Source organism: Syngnathoides biaculeatus, chromosome 1 (genome assembly GCF_019802595.1).
Source record: "Syngnathoides biaculeatus isolate LvHL_M chromosome 1, ASM1980259v1, whole genome shotgun sequence".
Taxonomy (NCBI): domain Eukaryota; kingdom Metazoa; phylum Chordata; class Actinopteri; order Syngnathiformes; family Syngnathidae; genus Syngnathoides; species Syngnathoides biaculeatus.
This window is the reverse complement of record NC_084640.1, coordinates 15070694-15087227: the sequence shown is the minus strand read 5'-3', so window position 1 is coordinate 15087227 and position 16534 is coordinate 15070694. Positions and strand designations below refer to the sequence as shown.

At 48.1% G+C, this 16534-nt stretch overlaps 1 protein-coding gene across 5 annotated transcripts in view; it reads right to left on the bottom strand.

The window, feature by feature from the left end:
• Positions 1 to 386: 386 nt before the first annotated feature.
• triqk (triple QxxK/R motif containing) overlaps positions 387 to 16534 on the bottom strand; it is a 59329-nt gene continuing 43181 nt past the window's right edge. The window contains exons 1-5 of one of the 5 annotated variants that reach the window (XR_009795242.1): positions 11416 to 11556; positions 9123 to 9197; positions 8922 to 9007; positions 6087 to 6250; positions 387 to 2071 (exon numbers count right to left, since the gene is read on the bottom strand). Coding sequence is in view for 4 of the 5 variants with exons in the window: in XM_061821534.1 (XP_061677518.1) it covers positions 6143 to 6250; positions 8922 to 9007; positions 9123 to 9183 (255 nt within the window). In the remaining variant the exon portion in view is untranslated. Of the gene's footprint in view, positions 2072 to 3692; positions 6251 to 8921; positions 9008 to 9122; positions 9198 to 10672; positions 10880 to 11411; positions 11557 to 16534 lie in introns of those variants that run through there. The other 4 variants (XM_061821534.1, XM_061821561.1, XM_061821545.1 and 1 more) reach the window with 4 other exon arrangements.

Below are 16534 nucleotides of genomic sequence, written 5' to 3'. Positions count from 1 at the left end.
TTGGAACTGGAATTACATTTTTACGTTTGACCCAATTTGACCCAAAAATCAAAGTTTATTGCTAACTAGCTAGCTAGCTAGGGTTAGCTAGCTCGATAGACAGACTTTTGAATGTAAAAATTATAATGTTCTTTCTGAAAAAAAAAAGGTATGTTGAAGTCAATTCCCCTTGAAACAATCCAACAACCCCCCCCCCCCCCAACCCCCAACTTGAACAAATCCAGGAATTGATTTTGTTTTCTTTCCAGACCGGGCCCGACCCGTCCAACCGAGCCGGCGTAGACGAAGCTTGATTGCAGTCAATTTGTCAGCCTGGGTGTATCTAATAATTTGTCCCACGACCCCTCCCCCCCCCACCCCCGACCGAGTCTCAAAAGTCCCTTTTCTTGTCCTTCGATGTCAAAGATCTAAGATGGCAGTGACAGAAGCGGTTTTGGTGAAAGTTGCCCCCGTCCCACTGGGGAATGACCGCCGGCTGTCGGTGTGGCACAGAGAGGCCAGTGTGCGGAGGTCGCCCCCCCCCCCCCCGAAGGGGTCACGAGTCCAAAGCGTCTTGGGCAAGAGCCCGCTCTTTGAGGGGGGCGTTAATGACCCTCCAAAAGAGGCCCCAGAACTCCACTTGCGACTGGAAACGATTCCCCGAGGAGGGCAACCGAAACTCGCCCCCGTCGCCGGAGAAGCGAGCGCAACAGGGACGTCGAAACCAAGGCCACCACTGACCCGCGTGGAACTGGCACCCGTCAAACGTTGTCCCCCCCAAATCCCCCAAAAACAAGACTTCTTTTGTCTGGCAAGATTCCAGCTTTGTTGCCTGGAACTTTTCGTCCGATCAAAACGCGGGAAATAAAATTCCCCAAAAGTGAAGTTCCGATTCAGACCGGAACTTGTCGCCGGCAAACAAAATGAGCGAGTGCCAGGCACCGGCGAGCAGCGCGACGCCCCGAGGCCGTCCGGCCACCGGGATCTCTTCCGTCGGACTCCGTAAGACGATCTTCCTCCCGTTTTCCCGGTCGCCGTTCCAGAACGTGAGCTAGCATCGCGTTCGAGGAAGCTTAGCGGCCAGATTCTTTGTTTTCCTCACACTGCGGAGAGAAAACTGATCAAATTCGATGTGATGTGATGAGTTTTTATCGTATCAGATATCAATCTCGTGAAAAAACGTTAACGCGACAGTTTGAAGGAAAAATGTTTTGGCGAGATATCTGCTACGGGACATAAACGGGAATTTATTGCCTCTGAGTTTGCAATCAAGTCGCAACGGTCGCCTCCTTAATTGCATCTGCGGAACAATAAGCCGGCGTTGCGGACATAAGTCACGTCGTCGCTAACGAGGACGCTTCAACAAGGGGGGGGGGGGGGGGGGGCGGATGTCGTCCGTCTTCCCCTCCGCCAAACGTCTTCCACGCGGCCCGTTTTCCTCCGCCGCGGCTGTCGTGAAATAATGAAGCCCAAAACTGCGGTTTTTGCCTCTCTCAGGTAGCGACAGGAGCTCCTTTCTGACTGGCCGTCGAGGTCAAACGGTAGGTGGGGGCGACGGGGGAGGGGGTCCGACCGTGCCCAACCGAGAGTATGCGGGGGGTCCACTGTACTTGACCTACTTTCGGCTCCACTTTCTAATTTTGTTACCGTGGCGCCGGGAAGATCGGGTCTTTCAGGAAACCAGGCAGCTTTTCCTAACATGTGGACTCGATTCGGAGCAAAATGGAGGAGCAAGTTCAGCAGAAACTCAGACTGGAAGTACGTCCCACCCGGTGGTTGTGGTCCGGTTCAGTCCTTCAGAGGTGCTAAATCGGCGCGGCCGTTTTCCCCGTCTTCGCGGGTCGTGTCAGGACCACCTGGAAGGTTTCAGGCGTTTGCCTACTTCAGTTCTCATGACGGTCGACTCTCTCGCTCTGGAACGGATCGGGTGACGCCCGCCGTTTTCGGGCCTTTCAACTCGCAACAGGAACTGGCCGTGTTCCAACGTTCGCGGTCGTCGCCCGGGCGACGGGCCCAGGTGTTCCCCCGGCCAACGACGGGATGGCGGCGGCGTGCAAATAAGCAAGCAAATGGACCGACACCTGTCGAGCACCTGCGCGACAAACGCGTGACACATTAACACGTGCACACAATTTTTTTCCAAATAATGTCTCGATTAATAACATGAATCATTTTTAAAACTGTATTTATAGAAATGTTGTGCATTTGTGTGCGTCCTGTCTTCCAATACGTCAAGACTTTTAAAGATAATTCGGTATTTATCTAAGGAAATCGTGTACCCTTACATCATCACGCGTAATCGATAATAAAATACATTTCTGTTAGATTTATTTTTACATATTCTGTTGGTTTTGGGGTGGTTTTTTTTATTATTTTTTATGACAACTTCATTCTTCTAAAGAGGTTCCACAGCATTGATAAAAATGTCGGAACAGGAAGTGCAGTCAGGACTCATCAATCCGGAATTCTGAGCGCCCGAGAAAGAAGAGAGGACCTAAATGAGCTCCCGGCGGTACTGACCCTCCTTCGCTTCTCGCTGGGCCGGCAGAGGGACGACGTTAGCGCTCCGCTGTAGCCGCGCTCACAATTTCCCGGGAACGCACCGGGCAGGACGGCCAAACGCGGCGCACTTGTGAAATAGTTGCGATAAAGAGCGAGCTCATTTCTCTCCGAGTGGCAAAATGCGGGGAGACGCGCGGGTTTGTTTACGTCGAAACGCAGACGGCGCGTCGCCCGCTCGCTAGCGAGGCCGTCGGCCGAGCCGTGACGCTTGCCGGCGGCTAATGAGCTAACGAGCCTTACTCGTGATTTGTTATTGTTCTACTTCCTATGACTAAGGTGAGCCGCAATTGGTTTATCATCCCGAAGTGATGACAATCAGCAAGATTTTGACCGTTTTTGTCAAAATAACGAAAATCGCCGGTGCGGAACGGAACACTTTACTAGCGCGTCCTCTTTATACAGCAACGTGTCCTATTTATGCTATAGACAACAACACATCACTTGCGATCTCCCCGTTTTGTCGTCAGCATTTTCGAAGCGACCGGAACTCCGAGTGGCAAAATGCGAGGAGACGCGCGGGTTTGTTTACGTCGAAACGCAGACGGCGCGTCGCCCGCTCGCTAGCGAGGCCGTCGGCCGAGCCGTGACGCTTGCCGGCGGCTAATGAGCTAACGAGCTTGACTCGTGATTTGTTATTGTTCTACTTCCGATGACTAAGGTGAGCCGCAATTGGTTTATCGTCACAAAGTGACGACAATCAGCAAGATTTTGACCGTTTTTGTCAAAATAACGAAAATCGCCGGTGCGGAACGGAACACTTCACTAGCGCAAATTTGCTGATCCCCGGCGCCGTTTTGAGCCTTCGAATGACCCCGGGGCGCCAACTCTGCACCCCGCCACCGTTAATCCGGAGCAGCCGCCGACGTCCTCTAACAGACGCGGGGACGTTAATACAAGACGCCAAACCAGCCGTGACTCGCGCGTTTACGGCTCAGAAATGAAGCGACGTGAGAGGGGGAGAATAATGGCGAGGCCGTAAAAAGCAAATAGCGGCTATAGGTTGTAATATCCATTACCTTTTAAGAGCTGAAGATAATGACTACACCTGCTTTTAACTGCGTCGCAATATATTAACCGGAAAAAATAAAAAATAAAACTTCAATGACAATGAAGCAGAAAAGGAACCAGTGGGGGGGGGGATCACATTTCAAGGGAAAAAAATGCTTTATTCCGATTACGTTCACTCCAAACAGATACATCGTTTTGGGAACAAATTAAAATGAGGTGTAATATAGTATAGAGAGAGACACCGTCGCCGTTATTGGGCCACACCCACACCCACACATCCTGCTGGTCCAATCAAGTGTGAGTATTCGTCATATATTCTGCAGACCACGGCACCATTGGTCACTTTAACCTACCCCCTTTGCACCCCTCTCGAACGGGAACCGCGAACGGGTCAGGTCAATGTTGATATAATGCACTCTCAAATGCTCTAAATCGCAGGTGTCAAACTCAAGGCCTGGGGGGCCCAGACCCGGCCCGCCGCATGATGTCACGTGGCCCTCGATGGCAAATCATCTGTATCAACTCCCATTTTTGTTCAAATCTTGACAAAAACTTCAAATTGTCATGTCACATAAATGAAAATGTTGCATTATTGCAAGCATTTTTTATGTGATTTCTGACGACAAAAACTAGTTTAAAATGAGGCATCCATCCGTGCATATTCTACTGCTTTTCTGAGTCGGGTCGTGGGGGAAGTTCCCTTTCCCCAGCCACTTCTTCCAGCTCTTCAGGAGGGATCCCGAGGCGTTCCCAAGCCAGCCGAGAAGACATAGTCTCTTTGGCGTGTCCTGGGTCGTCCCCGGGGTTTCTTTCCGGCGGGACGTGCCGAGAACACCTCACCAGGGAGGCATCCGGATCAGATGCCCCAGCCGCCTCATCCGGCCCCTCTCGATGCGGAGGACCGGCGGCTCGACACCGAACCCCTCCCTGATGACCGAGCTTCTCACCCGTTCTCTAAGGGAGAGCCCGGACACCCTGCGGAGGAAACACGGTTGGCCCGCTTGTATCCGGGATCTTGTTCTTTCGATCACGACCCGCAGCTCTTGCCCATAAGTGAGGGGAGGAACGTAGATCGGCTGTTTTGCCTTTCGACTTAGGTCCCTCTTCACCACAACGGACCGATACAAAGTCCGCATCAGTGCAAAAATGAGTCAGTGAAAGATTTTGACACCCCTGCTTGAAATGAAGAAGACTAAGGTGGGGGGGGGGGGGGAGAGATCACATTGTTTCCTTGCCACGTTACGACATATTTCTGTGCGTATAGCTAATGAAATATGTCTGGCACGCGTAGATCAGTCGTACAAATAAAGCATCCGTCGTCGGAGTCACAGAATATATTAGGCGGCTCCCAGGTGAGACGTCTTGATGGGTTTCTGACGCCGGCGTGTGGATAAAAGCCCGCCCGCTTATCATAATGGTTCCTTCGACACGCCGCCTTTCACTGGAGGTGAGAGGTCACGGGAGAGCGCTCCCGGCGGGATAAAGGAGGCGTTGACGGACGGGCGGGTGGCTCTCGTCCTGAAGAAGTCGCCGCCGCCGCAGGAACGTTCCCGGCTGCGCCGCCGGCATTCAAACGAGAGGGCCCGTATTTGCGATGCTAATCCAGGTAGCAACGCCCATCGCTATTCCGCGCACGGATTCCGATCTGGCGCGCATCCGCCGGGGGGAGGGGCGGGCGCGAGGGTGCGCCGGAATGTGACGGGAAACGCGATTGTCTCCTGCGCCCGTGACGGGAGATTTACATTTTTTTTTCCGAGGGGCGCACGTGACGGCGCAGAATTGCGTCGGGAGGGTTAGTGAGTCCCAAACGCTGGAAATGATGCGACTTCACTATTCTGTCATTCAATTCCCACTGAAATTATTAGTTACGGTGAAACCTCAGCTTTCATTATCCATAATCAGGAAAATCTCACCGTATGAAAACCAAAGCGATTCGTCCTATTGGAAACAATGTAAATCTGAAAGATCTGTTCCAGACACTCCAAAATATTAACATAAAAAACAATGATAAAAAGAGAATTTTACATGCAGAAAATAGTGTAAAATTCTGTGAAATAAAAAGGCCTTCAAAGTAAAAGCAGCCCAATATAATACCGTGGCATCACAATTTCTTGGACGCACTCAGACGACGCCGTGTTCGTTCGTCTGGCGTGACGGCGCAACAAGCCGCCGTGAGGTCAAAGAAAGTGTGGTGAAGCGGTATTATTACCCCGCATGCTTTTATTTTGAAGCTCTAACTTTTGACACAACGTGTTGCTGAGCGGACCGGGAGGGTTTTTGGCTTGAGTCGAAAATAAAAGCTTGCATCGTGAAATCAGCCTCGTCGTCTGTTAAAACCTTCGAACGGTTCCGGAATCAAGCCTGGAAGAGTCACGGGTTTTTCTGTACAAAAACCGAGCGGATTTACGAAAACCGGGGGAAAATTTAGACGACTTTTTAGCAGCGGCGGCGTGACGGGCAGGGCAATTAAATGCTGTTCCGCTAGGTGGCGGGGTTGCTCGGATAGCCTTGGGTGCGATCGTGTCCCGTGAGTATACCTAAACAAGTGTCCGGGAGACCGATGACATCCCTCCTACAAAGTCCGTGGCCGGTTTCAGTCCACGTCCGCGTCCATGTCGATCTCGTTGCTGAGGTTGAGGTAGAAAAAGGCGTAGACGCAGACGACGAAGAACACGATGGCCACGAGGACGAGCAAGGCGTCCTGGCAGGAGGAAAAAAAAAAACTAAACGTTTGTCGCTCGGGTTCTTCGGGAAGTCATCGAGTACGTAACGTAAATAGCTTCAACAAGTAGCTACATATGTGGAGTACACTGAAAAGTTAAGCAAAAACGTATTTTTAACGAAATAAAGATGACATTGCTTGAGAGCTACAAAAATGTTTCGTTATTTACGCGACTTTTTTCCCCCACACGCTTTCAACCCTGCGGCTAATTTGTGCATTTTTTTCTCTCAATCGAGCATAAAAAGGTAAGAGTGAGACCGGTGGAATATATGTGCCGAGGAAGTGACTTTTACCGGCGCGGCCCTGTTAGCGCTGCGGTAGCGTGGTTAAACTCTCTGTGCACCGTTTCAATGTCGATTTTAACGTGGGCACTTGCGGCTTTCACACGGCTGGGGAGTGTGCATGTACCAATTGGTATTTCCTTTCCAGATGTACTGGGTGAGGCTGATAACCGGGTGCAGCGGGAATTACGGTAGATGCGTTCTATTATTTGCAGATCAAGAGCGAGGCCCGTGAGGACTGGTTTGGTCTGGCCGCGTACCCCCAAACGCGGCTGGCGGCGTATTTCGCAAAGGATCCGAACAAAAGGCCGCGATCTCGGCTCGAGAGCCTCGCTGCAATCGCAAACTCAACGAAGAAATGAAATGACCCATTTTTTTCCCCCGGAACGGGAGCTTTCCGCACGAGCGGCGCCGCGGTCCACTTGTCGACGGGATTGCTGGAGTGCCGCTCGTTCGTTCAACGATCTTCATCAGCTCGAGTTTCACGAGGGCCACTCCGACTTCCTCCGCCCGGAGTCATTAGCGGAGCAAACTTTTCTCATCAGCGGCTCGGGGGGAGCTTAAAGGAGAGCGGGAGCGCTTGATTGGGGGGGTGAGCCGAGGAGAACGTGGCAAACTGGGCCAAGGCGAGCACACAAAAACCCAAACCAGATGCGCTTTCTGACTTGAGCAGGTAGCACGGATAACAAACGTTCTCAGGATGGAATTCCATCATGCGCCACGACTTGTCGCTAGCTGCCACCGGCAGCTCGCTCGCTCGCTCGCGTATTTGTGTGTACACAGCACGCGTCGCCGGCAACCGATCACAGTTGCGGTCGCACGAGTCCTGCTCGTCTACCACTCTCTCTTCTCTCTTTCTCTCTCTCTCTTTCTCCTTGCCAAGTGGTCCAGACGGCCCCGCTAGCAGCACAGCCGCCAGGCAGGCTGTCCTGGCAGCTGCTGACTCCTCGTGCCGCTACGTGGGCTTGGCGCGACATGGAGGGAGGCCAGCTGCCTCCGCTAGAGAGAGAGGGAGGACCGGCGTGGATGACGGGGGAGGAGGGAACACCCCCAAAACGCAGACGCTAAACCCGAACCCAGGCCAAAACACTTCTTCCTATCCTTTAACCACGAGATCGACTCCTACCCTGACCCCTAACCCTTTTGACTCGACGCAAAAAAGAAAGCCCTAACCCTCACCCCGAACCCAGACCACAATACTTCTTCTTATCGCTTGACTACAAGATCGACTTCTACCCTGACCCCTAACCCGTTTCGTAAAGTCCCAACCCCAACACTAAACCCCGAACCCAAGCCAAAACACTTGTTCCTATCCTTTAACCACGAGATCGACTCCTACCCTGACCCCAAACCCCTTTCGGTCGACGCGAAAAAGAGAGCCCCAACCCTAAACACTAAACCCCAAACTCAAGCAAAAACACTTTTTCCTACCGCTTAACCACAAGATTGACTCCTAACCTGACTCCAAACCCCTTTCGGTCAACGTGAAAAAGAAAGCCCCAACCCTAACCCTGACCCCGGACCCAGACCAAAATCCTTCTTATCGCTTAACCACGAGATCGACTCCTACCCTGGCCCCAAACCCCTTTCGGTCGACGCGAAAAAGAGAGCCCCAACCCTAACCCTAAACCCAAACTCAAGCAAAAACACTTTTTCCTACCGCTTAACCACAAGATTGACTCCTAACCTGACTCCAAACCCCTTTCGGTCAACGTGAAAAAGAAAGCCCCAACCCTAACCCTCACCCCGGACCCAGACCAAAATCCTTCTTATCGCTTAACTACGAGATCGACTCCTACCCTGACTCGACCCAAAAAAGAAAGCCCCAACCCTAAACCCTAAACCTGATGCCTCACCCAAAAACACAAACCCAACCCGAAATGACGCTTTCGCATCCGGGCGGCGCCACTCGAGGCCGACGACGTCCGAGACTTGTTTTATTCCCCCCCCCCCCCCCCGTCCCTGAGGTATTTTTAATCCACCGCTCTCCTCGTCTTCATGTCAAAAACATGAATAATTCACCAGCGGTATCAATATTTCAAGATAGCGACTAATCTAATTGGATTAAAAGACGTGCTTAATGGGGCCCTGCCGTGTCTGTGCGATGCATTTTTTTTTTTTTTTTTTAATAAAATGACCATTTCATCACAGCCGTGCATTTAATCCTCCCCTGCGCGAAGCCGGCAGGATAGCGGAATATTAATGAGGAAAGGCTACCAATTATTCACGCATCGGAACGGAACAATAGTGCTATATTTGCACTCAATTACGGAGCGTGCGGGGGGGGGGGGGGGGGGTTTGGTACTGACTCAGATTCATTTCTTTCTTCAAAAAAAAAAAAAAAGATATGAAAGGAATTTTAATCTCACTCTGAATCCGGACGAGTTCTTCTTGGCTTCCGCTTTGAGCCGCGTGGCCTTCAGGATGGACTTTGCCTTTTTGTAGTCCTGTTTCCCTGTTGGGGGGGGGGGGGGGGGGGATGTTTTGTTTTGGTTTTTGTATGATTTGCTCATTATTTAGATGCCTAATGTGCCGGTTTTATGAAGTGGGGGGGGGGGGGGGGCACGCACCGATCTGTTTCCTGTACTGGTCGACTGGGAGGTTAGTAGCGCTGGCGTCCTTCTTCCCCATTCTGAGTTTTCAGCCTGAAAGGATCACAAAAATAGACCGAAATTGTGAATTTAGAAGGAAATTGGGTAACATTCGGAGCAAATCTCAAATAAAGACCCCGAAGAAAAAAATCTGCAAATGCTACACAGTCATTTTTCGCAGAGGGTGAAAAGTGTACACCTGTGAGTATTTTTATATTATCTGTCTACGTGTTGCTTCACCATTTGTTTTCTGCTATCCATTGCTCAACACCTGACAAGATCACAATTCACTAGCCCATCTATGGCGTTTTAGCATTATGACGTCACACTATACAACAGTCATGCGGTTATTTTATTTACGCAGAGCGTAATTCGCTTCATATGACGACTTCTTTGTGGCTTTTTTCGACATTTTTTTGTGGGTCTGCTCGTGAAAGACATTCGTAGCACATTTTACGTTCCCGGGTGAACCGGGCTTCGGGCCCTGAACTTGGATGCTGCCCTTTCGTACGCAACAAAAGGGAAATGGGCCACTAACAAGTCTGACGGTGGGAAAAACAAAAGATGAGATGTTTGGTTTATCCCGGCACATCCGCGAGGTGGGATTCCACTCATTCCTCGTCGTCACCTTTTCGCTCGCCGTCCTTTTCACCGACACCTCGCTTTCCATTCGGGCCGAGGCCGGTTCCGATTTGCCCGACAGCGCCGCCCGGACTAAAAATAAACGGCGGGCGGGAGGCTCTAATTGGCTAAGTGTTAGCATAAAGGGAAGATATAGCATTTGCATCCAGGCGAAAAGAAATCAGGGTAAGGGTACGGCGGTGTTCATATACTCCAGTTATTGAGTTATGTACCCGTCATATAGAAAGAGGTGTCTACTTTGGGGAAATATGGACATGTTCAATTAATTATCTATCGCTAGCATCTGTTTTGTTCTGCGGTTGGAAAAAAAACAAAAACAAATTGAGAAACGTGTTTACAAATTTAACTTGCCCGCAAAATATGGCCACTAATCGGTTATGTGCGTACGAAATACTAATTTGTGGATAGTAATTAGATATAACGTGTGCATTAAATACTAAATTGTTGCCACAATAAATGAAAAGTAAATAAAATGCTATATTTTGGCCACGAAAGTATTGTAGTAGTAATGTACAATGTGGTCATGAATCAGAAGTACTATTTTGTGGACACAAAACACTGATTTTTTTTTTTCCCTCGTTTTTAACATTAAAAATCATGCTCGTGCGTTCAAGTGAAATAAAAAATGCGGGGAAGCTACTTTAGAGTCTCTAAAGGGAAAAGTTAAAAGAAAAATAATTTAGGAGGCTATAATTAGCATGCTCAAGGAGCGTGAAGACTGAGGCGCTCTAACTGGGGACATGTTTACAGTCGGAGACAATAGCACAAAAAAGCAGTGAGGAGCACCGAATGTCACGTTTTGTACAAATAAACACGACATTATTCCGACTTAAAAAAGGCAAAACATCCTTCCAGTTTCCATTCATTCAATTCGCAAAAATACTTACAGTCCGTGTTCTTTCAAGTTGTTTATCGCGTGAATGCACAGCGGCAACGCGGCGCACACATGCAAATCAACAAATACAAAACAAACAAACTGGGGGGGTTAAAAAAAAAAAAAAAAAAAAAAAAGCATTTTGTTGTACTTTGCTCTGCGTTCGCCAGCGTAGCAACGTTTCGCAGTGACTTCCGGGTTTTCCACGTCTACACTAGTGACGGGCAGAGCTTTGGTCCAATCAGATACAGGTATTGATAGCGTCCGCCAATGGAAGGACGAAGGGGCGGGGAGAATAAGGAAAAAGGGGTGTTTCTAGTCAAACGATTGTCATTACGAACATTATTTAGTTTTTTTTCCCCTCAATATTTTTTCTTTAACGTTATTAGGGGTTTTAAACAATAAATAAAAATAGTGTGTTAATTTTGTAGGGGAAAAACAAAACATTTGGTAACTTGAGCCAAAATGGCCACTTTGGCAGTAGAATCACGTGAGGGCTCCAGTCCAATCAGTGAACAGAGCGAACAATAACAATGATAAATGACACCCAATAATCTATTATTATAATAGATCAGAACGCTTAATAAAGATAGCAAACACACATTTTGGAAAATGTACTAAAATATCAAACATCTTGGAGCAAAATGGACTTGGAATAATATTTTTTTTAATCTATGGCAATCCGCATAGAAACGTAAGAATACGACAGTAATAAGTAAAAATATAAAAATCGGCAAAATGATAATGCTCACGAACACAAAGCGTCAGCACTCGACTTGTTTCCATGACGGCCAAGCCGGGGACCCGTTAACAAACAGCACGGACGGCGGGCCTCGGTTGGTGTTGTCCTAACATGGCCGTCAAGCCCAGCGGGCGAGAAACCACTTAATGCACCGCGGCCCCCGGATGTCGCGTGCGCGTGATTCATTTTTCCCGTCGAGCGAAACGTGCTGGCAGATATGAAGAGAAGGCGAAAAAAAAAATAAAATAAATGTGTTATTGCTTTCAACGGGGGGAGGAAAAAACAAATTGACTCTTGATTTAAAAGATGAGAAGGTGACGCATTATGCTATTTTGCGCGTATGAATTATATTCAACGATCGGTGGAAACGACAACCGTCCAGATTAGCCGTACATCAAATTGGTTAACTCGTTTTTCAACGAATGTTGTGATAAAGTCTGCAAAAAAAACAATCCCAGCGGTGCATTTTCTTCATCACTCGCGGAATTCATTTAAAATCTAGCGCGATGAAGCTAGCTACCTTTTTTTTTTAGCGAATCCCGTCTCCTGTCATTTTTGACGTTATGACCGTGAAACCATGAAATGCTTCCGCACGTGAAATTTATGAACTCGTTTTTGGGCTCGGGAATCAAGCGTGTTGGGTTTTGCCGACTATCGTTCGTGTTTGGCCACACGAAAATGCTTCCAATAGATCACCTTTATCATATATGATTTGAGATTTTGAAATTTTGTTTGAGATCTTCACAAAAATCATGGAAGTTGAGATACATGACTTGCCCTCGCGGGCCGCATAAAATCACGCGGCGGGCCGCACCTGGCCCCCGGGCCTCGAGTTTGACACCCGCTAAAAATAAAAGTCAATCTCGGCTCAACAATGCAGATTCTTTCATAATGTCTTTAAAATTCATTTATATGGGAATTCCTTGAAAAAAAGCCGGCAAATAAATATCCCTTACATTACGTTCTCAATCGGAGCTCGTCGTTATTAGCGGCAAATAAAATTCATATCGCGCAGGCAGTATTTCCCCCTGTTTAATATTCCCCTCTCATTTTTTCCGCGCGCCGCCGCCGCCTCGTCCGTTATTGACGAGGGAGAGAGTGCATCAACGCAGATACAGCCAGCCAAATGAGTTTTTTTTTTTTTTTTTTATAAGTTAAGCGTCTTACACCAGGGACCCGGAGAAGCTACGTTATCATCCAATAGATTTTTGTCTCGCTTCACTCCAGTTATTATCTGCGGCGAGGCGGGCTTATGTGATCAACTTGGCGGCATAAACTTTACATCAGCACGTCTTGTATCTAATTTATCAACCCGGGAGTGGATGGAATGACATTTTTACACGCTAACGTGAGTTTTTTTTTTTTTAGCCGTAGTAGCTAGCCCCCGGTTAACGTGAATTTACATACATAAATTGTTAATTGAGGTGGCCAGTCATAGAAAACTAAAGACACGGGGGACATATTTGAAGGTTGCACTGTATTTTATGTAAAATGCAAATTGAAAGCAAAGCAAAGACATGCTAGGCTCGAGCATGAAGCTAGCAAAGGAACGCTGGGTGAGGGCGGGTCAAGGTTTGAAAAGAAAAAACATGGCCGCTCGGGCAGCACCGATCCGCGTTTCGTTGAAAATCTACGTGTCGAGAAAACCGCTAAGGGAATAAGCTAGGTCTTAGCATGACGCGAGCAAAGGAACGCTTGGTGAGGCTGAGTCAAGATTTGAAAAGAAAAAACATGGCCGCTCGGGCAGCACCGATCCGCGTTTCGTTGAAAATCTATGTGTCGAGAAAACCGCTAACGGAATAAGCTAGGTCTCAGCATGTCGCGAGCAAAGGAACGCTTGGTGAGGACGGGTCAAGGTTTGAAAAGAAAAAACATGGCCGCTCGGGCAGCACCGATCCGCGTTTCGTTGAAAATCTACGTGTCGAGAAAACCGCTAAGGGAATAAGCTAGGTCTTAGCATGACGCGAGCAAAGGAACGCTTGGTGAGGCTGAGTCAAGATTTGAAAAGAAAAAACATGGCCGCTCGGGCAGCACCGATCCGCGTTTCGTTGAAAATCTACGTGTCGAGAAAACCGCTAAGGGAATAAGCTAGGTCTTAGCATGACGCTAGCAAAGGAACGCTTGGTGAGCGTGAGTCAAGATTTGAAAAGAAATAACACGGACGCTCGGGCAGCACCTAAGCTAGGTTTTAGCATGAAGCAAGCAAAGGAAGTGCTAACTGGGATGATTAAAAGTGTATTTGTAAATCTTTCTTTGTATTAAACGTGAAATAAGTATTGAGAGAAAAGTTGAGGTAATAAGCTAAGTGCTAGCATGACGCGAGCAGATGCATGGCTAGCGCGGTGACCAGATGTCCGTATTTTCATCGAAAGGACAAGAAGAGTTGGACAGTATATTTGTAAACACAGTTCTGTATGAAAATATGAACATTTTATTGCAAGAAATGCTCCGTTAAAAAGCTACGAGCTAGCGCAATTTAGCAATTGGGTAATGAACGAGGGTGGCCGGACAGCAAACAAAAGGTCGCGTGTATTCTGTATTAAATACAAAATGCATTTGGAAAGTAAAGCTATGATTGGCGCTCATCGACCGCTCGGACCGCAGAGATCGGTCGCCCTCCCCCGAGGCACCCGGCGGCGGTCAGCCGAGGATTTGAGCAGCGTGAGGCGAAAGCCGGCCTGTAATTTGCCGCGTTCGCGTACGCGGCGGCGTGCGGCGAGGATGATTGGGGGAGAGGGGGCGGCCATTATTGATTGACGGCTGCGACGGTCAAAGTTCACCCCGCACGAGACCGCCAATGGAATGTTTTCAACCCAAAAACGAATCGCTCGCCAAACAATCTTGGATAATAAATGACATTTTTATCAGCTGTTAATTCATGTCAAACAAAAATGGAATTGTCGAAAATTTAAAAAAAACACCTCGCTTGACAATTGCCGTTACTTTGTTTTCAGACGTCACCTGGCAACAATCTTCATGAATGAACAAAAATCCGCCACCTGCCATTCCATTTTTTTTTTTTTTTTAATTCCTGCCGACAAACTAAAATAGTGCAAATCGTGTTTTCTGCGAATAATTATGGTTTAGTCCAAATGAAATTGTCCATCAGCAAAACAAAACACACGTTAGTCATCATAACACAGCGAATATCTGCCGATAACAAATGTAATCCGTCCGGCCATCCATTTTTTTTTTTGCCGCTTATCCTCACGAGGGACGCAGGGAGTGCTGGAGCCTATCCCAGCTGTCAACGGTACACCCTGAACTGGTCGCCAGCCAATCGGAGGGCACGTTGAGAGAAACAACCAATCACACCTCGGGTCAATTGTCCAATTAATGAGAGTACCCAGAGAAAACCCACGCGAGGATGGGGAGAACATGCAAACCCCACACAGGCAACTCAGGGTCTAACCCCGCCTCCTGCCCGACGGTAGCTGGGACCGTTGACACTTGTGAGGACGAGCGGGTAAGAAAATGGACGGGTGAATGGATGTTTTGCTGTTTTCTGGAATAATATCGGGCCCTTCATCAGAACCGTTCTGAGAAAATTATGTTTTTAAAAATTTGAAAAAAAAAAAAACCACGTTTTATTTAGATTTAAAAAAATATATATTTTCCAGCATCTATCAGAACATAAAACTGCAACCGAATTATTTAAAAAAAAAAAAAACTGAATTATAAGTAAAAAAATTTTTTGTTTTGTTTGTTTACCTTAAGTCCTCTCATATCGAACTTTTCAATTTTTTCAATTTTAGTCAGCGGGAAAACTCATTTAATTCCCGACACGGTGTGCTGAATAACGTTTTGATTAGCACACACGCACACACACACATATACACATGCACACGCACATCAGAGGAGTCCAATCGGCCTCGGCTCCAATCAACCTCCGAGCGTCTAATTAGTCATTAAATTGGGATTAGAGGCAACTCGGCATATGAAATGTGATTAAATTAATACTGTGAATTATTAACGCCCCCCCCACACACCTCACCCCGGCCTACTTTTAACTCCCCCACCCCGTTTGAACCTGGCTTAATCGCGGACTCACCTTAAGTCAACAAACGCTGTCTGGTCTTCTTTTGCGTTTCCCGACTTGATCGACGCCTTCAAGATGGCCGCCCCGCCCGCCGGAACGGAAAGACGGCGCGAAACGCTAACGCAATTCTTGACCAAAAAAAAAAATAATAATAAAATCATGCGAGCGGCGTGCAGGAGGGGGTTGCCATGGAGACGGCAGAAGCCGCGACCGTCATCACGTATTCATATTTCGCGACCGACCCGATTTTAGTGCACTTTAACGTGACGCGCGAGGTTGTTCCGGGCCGGAAATCAGACGATTGGGGATAAGCGGGGTACGGACGCATGACAGTGTTTCTTTAAAAATATGTAAAAAAATGTAGGGGTGTTGTCAGTCATGCCCGCAGATATAAAATTACGGGTGTGGTCCACCAGTCATCCCCGTAGATGTAAAGTTGCGGGTGTGTGTTCTATTTGGAATTATGAGCGTACCCCTTTAAGAGCGGCGGGGGGTGGTGTCAGGTAAACTAGGAAGTAGGCTGAGCTGCAGAGACCGTGCGTTCCGTTCTGCGCCTGGATCGGTTTTCATGTGCGCTGAGACCGTGCGACAAGTACGCAATTTAGACAGAACATTGGTCAAGACTACAAAAAAACAAGCGACGTATATGAATTATGTATGTATCTATGTATTTCCACTCGTAACAAATTCTACGCGAGTGATTTTTCGTGCTCGACTGTGCAGGTTTGCGAGTGCGACGGCGCCCGTCAAATCACAGTGACTGCAGTACGAGCAAGTGAATTTATGCTAACACAACGCTAACCCTGCCAAGACTATACAAAATAAGCGACGTCTTTCAATTATCTATGTATTTCTACTCTTAACAAATTTTACGCGCGTGACTTTTGGTGCTCAACTGTGCAGATTTGCGAGTGCGATAGCGCCCGTCAAATCAGTGACTGCAGTACGAGGAAGTGAATTTATGCTAACACAACGCTAACCACGGCAATACCACACAAACTAAGCGACGTCTTTCAATATCTATGTATTTCTACTCGTTTACGCGCGTGGCTTTTCGTGCTCGACTGTGCAGATTTGCGAGTGCGATGGCGTGA